Here is a 4886-nt window from a genome sequence, read left to right on the forward strand (position 1 = left end):
TCACTCAGCATACCCGGTTAAAAAAAGTCACCGCTCGCCACTGATATATATATATATAAAATCAGTGAGGATAATGGGGAACAGGATGGTTTTTGCTCACCCTCCAGCAGGTCTCTGGCCAGTCCGGGTTCAGCTCCAGTAGAACGGACAAAGTCGGACAGGACTGCGTCCATATCCAAAGTCATGTGATCATGAATTTACAGTGCAGAAGGAGGCATCAGGAGAGAGAAAAGACAGGAGAGCAATTCTCCCTCACAGCAGAAGGACTGTTTCGGCCACACCTAAAGAGCAAGAGAAGAAAACAGACAGTGAGGCCATGTTTAAGCTTTGGCTCTGTGCATCATATTGGTGCACATTACCAGAGATCTGTTGACTCCAGCAGTCACATGTCTTTCCTGTGACCTCTGCTGTGGAGCTCAGCTGAACGCTTCAGTTTGCATTACAGAGAATTCGCAATTCATTAGAAAGATGGCTACTATGATAGCGCTGTTTTAGGCACATTTTAAAGCCCCAAATGATGTTAATTCAATAACTGAAAAATAAAAAGCAATTAAATGACATATTGGGGGAAAAACACCCACACAGAGAAAATCAAAGACAGGGCTCAGCAATAAGGATGTTTTCCCACTGATCTCACCAGTAATACTACAATTTTTTATTTTTTTTTGCAACATACATATAACTACAGTTCAAAAGTTTGGGTTGAACAAGATTTTTTTTTTAAAGAAATGATGTTACATAAGATTTCAAAGTGGTTTAAACTTTCTATTGAACAAAGAGTCCTGGAAAAAAGTACCAAGGTTTCTTACCAAACTATTAAGCAGCACAACTGTTTTCAACATTGATAATAATAAGAAATGTTTCTTGAGCAACAAATCAGCATATTAAAATGATTTCAGACTGGTTATAATGCTGAAAATGCAGCTTTGCATCATAGGAATAAATTACACTTTATTTTTACCATTATTTTATAATAATATTATATAATAATAATAATAATATTTCACAATATTAATGTTTTTACTATATTTTAATCAAATACAGCCTAGGTGAGCATAAGACACCAAGAAAACATCCATTGTTTTAGTTCTCTTTAAGTCCTCATGAGAATTTCCTGTGTGTTTGGAAGTCATAATTATGAACACGTGCATTAAAGTGAATTTAGCCTGAATAAAATAGTTGTGTTTTTAGTTTTATGTCTCTCTTTTATACCTTCTCAAAGACAGGAAGCTTTTTTGGTTCAAATGCAACACAAAGAAGAGCAAATTGAGTGTAATTGATGCTTTCTCTGTGTCAGCACAAGAATGACACATAGATAATGATGGAAAATTTCGTTTTGTCACGCAAGTCTGCCGCCTCATAAACTGGCTAAATGAGTAGTATTTCTAGCAAGCTTTATAGCTATTCCTTATCAACAACACACGAAACACACACAGACTAAATTGTACAGTCAATATTCACAATTAGCCTACAACTTATGACAAACCAACTTTTTTAATCACCATGATTCTTGAATTCACATGCCCTATTCCAGAGGGTCAAGGCTCAAAATTTCTCACTAAATAGTATGCCACAGAAAGTACCATTCATGTGCACTTATCTCGTAAATACATTCATTCCAACATGACTTGAAGGCTGCATAAAATCACATCACAATGCACAAATCACAATTCACATAACAGTTCTGAACCTTTATGTCTCAAACTACACTGCCCAAAGCATCCTGACATAAAGAGATGGTCAGCTGAGAAGCCAGCGCAGGAAAGCACGGGAGGAGCCGAAAAAAAGCCACTACACTATCCATTTCTGCATGATAGAAATGATAAGAATATCCTGGAGAGTGATTTTGTGCCTCTATGCAGGGCTCGCAAAATCGTCCCGGGGCTATTGTGTTTTCCAGTCGGGCTACCACAATGTATCACCGCCCTGCCTGACGGGCTATCTTGAAAAGTGATATAAAATTCCTTCCTTGATTTGCGTTGTTCACTAGCTTGTAGGGGTAAAACGGATCGTAGTTGATCGTTTGCACGTGTTTCTAAGTCTTGCCGATTTAAACATTCAAGTGTTTTAAACCATTCACGCGCATTCGGAGCTGCGCGCACAGAGAGCCGCGTTTCAGACAATGCGCGTACACAGAATTGATTCCTCTTTCGCGTATCCTTGCATCTGCATGAACGCATACACACAAAATTATCTAAAAAAAAACTGTCTCGCCAACTATTCTCGTAAACCCAGTCGGTTATGTCTTAAGTGAACGTACACAGTGGAGGAAGAAATCTCAAGTGCATCATTATATTGGATCCGTGCATTCGGTCTTAAAGGGGCAGCAGTCTATAAACACCTGCTGTTCCATAAGCGCCACCTGCTGTCAGAGAGTGACATTTGCGTCTCATTCACAAAGCTAAAATCAAACCATTCTGTTTTTGCTTTAAATTTCAAAATTATACAATACAATTGCAATCTAAATAACATGTATTAAGCATCTTTTTTTTGGATCGTGATTAAAATGCAGTGGTTTCCTCTGATTTTAAATGGAAAAAGTACAGCCAAAGCATCAGTTTGTTTATATGAAGAAATTTATTTTATTTGTATTATTTAATTATTTGATTTTGGATTTGTTTTAAAATTTCAAGTTAGTTTTATTATTTGACATATTTCAATTTCACAAAGAAATGTGCAGCATTTTGTTGGAGAAATAATAAAAGGACACCTTTTCATTTATAATTTGACAAATCTCATTTTGTTTTTTGTTACTCCACCCAAATGAAAATTTTGTCAATCACTTACCCCCGTGTTGTTCCAAACCCGTAAAAGCTTTGTTCGTCTTCGGAACACAATTTAAGATATTTTGGATGAAAACCGGGAGGCTTGTGACTGTCCCATTGACTGCCAAGTAAATAACACTGTCAAGGCCCAGAAAAGTATGAAAGACATCGTCAAAATAGTCCATCTGCCATCAGTGGTTCAATCTGAATTTTAAGTGACGAGAATACTTTTTGTATGCAAAGAAAACAAAAATAACGACTTTATTCAACAATTCGTCTCTGCGTCACCGTATCGCCATTTTGCAGAGTATCCACTGAACGTAAACTGCGTATGCTGTTCTACTGTGTCAGCTGCACCACACGGATACGTTTTCTATGTTTATTTACGCTTTGATTTGAACGAAAACAGCGTATTCATGTGGTGCAGCTGACACAGACAAGTAGAACAGCATACGCAGTTTACGTTTAGTGGATACTCTACAAAATGGCGCTATGGTCGGAGGGGACGAATTGTTGAATAAAGTCGTTATTTTTGTTTTCTTTGTGTACAAAAAGTATTCTCGTCGCTTCATAAAATTCAGATTGAACCACTGATGGCAGATGGACTATTTTGACGATGCCTTTTAGGGCTGCACGATAAATCGCATGCGATATTTAATGAGTATCTTGTCAGTAAAGCCGCTTCTGTAATCAGCGGTAAATCTCCAAGTGCGTGCCTTCACATGGAGCAGCATTTACTACACAGAGCCGTTGTTCACGGACAAGCTGCGTAAAACCACGATCATATATGAATTACATATATGATTACAGAAGCGGCTTTACTGACAAGATGCGCAGTAAATATCGCATGCGATTTATCATGCAGCCCTAATGTCTTTCATACTTTTCTGGGCCTATTTACTTGGCAGTCAATGGGACAGTCACAAGCCTCCCGGTTTTCATCCAAAATATCTTAAATTGTGTTCCAAAGATGAACAAAGCTTTTACGGGTTTGGAACGACATGGGGGGTAAGTGATTAAAGAGCAGGTCATATGGGTTTTTGAAAAATATCTCTTTTGCAGTTTATAACGTAGCTATCCTTAAATGAAAACAATCTGCAAAGTTGTTAATCAAAAACGTGCATGATAAATAAAGATATTGTCTCTCAAAAGAGAGAGTCGATTCTGAATCGCCTTAACGAGTCGTCATATTTTCGAATATTTTGCCTGTTACCGGTATACGTCACTGGGTAACACATCTGCATAATCCCCGCCTGCCCGCGAAATACGAACAGAGTCTGACCTGCCCACAAACACTTCCGCTAGTTAGTGTGTTTACATCATGTTGAGAAGACGCTGTGTTCAAGGATACCACAGAAATACAATTCGAACCTTTTGTTGTGTGCATGTCATTTTACCAATGACTGCTTCTCTAATTTTGGCTTTTATCTTCGTTGGCTTCTAATCTTCTTTATTTGGACTAACAAGCTCTCCGAACCACAACCTGTAAGTATGATTGAAACGGTATGTGTACATTTTCAATTGAGTGCTCAAAACAACAAGTTCCCTTTCAAGGGAACTTCGAACTGCGTCCTCTAGGGGTCGCTATGGGGAACGCCTCGTCGTGACCCGTGTCTGAAGCATACATTGAAAAAACACCAACAACACGTTGGCCGGCGACAGCCCATGACATCACTACCGGTGCGACTATAGTATAAATTCTTCGTCTTCATTGACTGTTTTGTTTGACGCGTGCATTTGAACGTGGTAAGAGCGATCTACTATCTATTATTATGGCGAGCACTAGCAGAGCGTTTAGAGGGTGTGTGCATCAGTGTCGTCGCTATTTGACACCTGATGACACACACGATCTCTGCGTTTTGTGTTTGGGCGAGGAGCACGCACGCGACGTCCTTGAGGGGGCGATTTGCGTGCATTGTGAGCGTTTTTCGATGAAAAAGCTCCGCTCTCGTTTGTCTCTCTTCTCGAGGGGAGAGGGAAAACCATCGGTTTCCCGCGGTTCAGGACCCGCCGCTGCTGAGGCACGGAGGAGAAAGTTTAGGGAGACGGCGAAGAGGCTGAGCCTTCCCAATCCTCCTGCCCTGCGTATGATGAGCTGTTGGAACTGTTGGAAGGCGCCAC

General features: G+C 39.6%; 1 protein-coding gene across 7 annotated transcripts in view; it reads right to left on the bottom strand.

Annotated features, from left to right (window-relative positions):
• LOC107726676 (OTU domain-containing protein 7B-like) overlaps window positions 1-4886 on the bottom strand; it is a 46014-nt gene that overhangs the window by 14311 nt on the left and 26817 nt on the right. For all 7 annotated transcript variants that reach the window (XM_016536360.1, XM_016536359.1, XM_016536358.1 and 4 more), the window contains exon 2: window positions 101-281. In XM_016536360.1, the coding sequence (XP_016391846.1) occupies window positions 101-185 (85 nt within the window). In that variant the 5' untranslated portion in view covers window positions 186-281. The remainder of the gene's footprint in view (window positions 1-100; window positions 282-4886) is intronic.

Source organism: Sinocyclocheilus rhinocerous, unplaced genomic scaffold, assembly GCF_001515625.1.
Source record: "Sinocyclocheilus rhinocerous isolate Xijiao unplaced genomic scaffold, SAMN03320098_v1.1 scaffold5, whole genome shotgun sequence".
NCBI classification, from domain to species: domain Eukaryota; kingdom Metazoa; phylum Chordata; class Actinopteri; order Cypriniformes; family Cyprinidae; genus Sinocyclocheilus; species Sinocyclocheilus rhinocerous.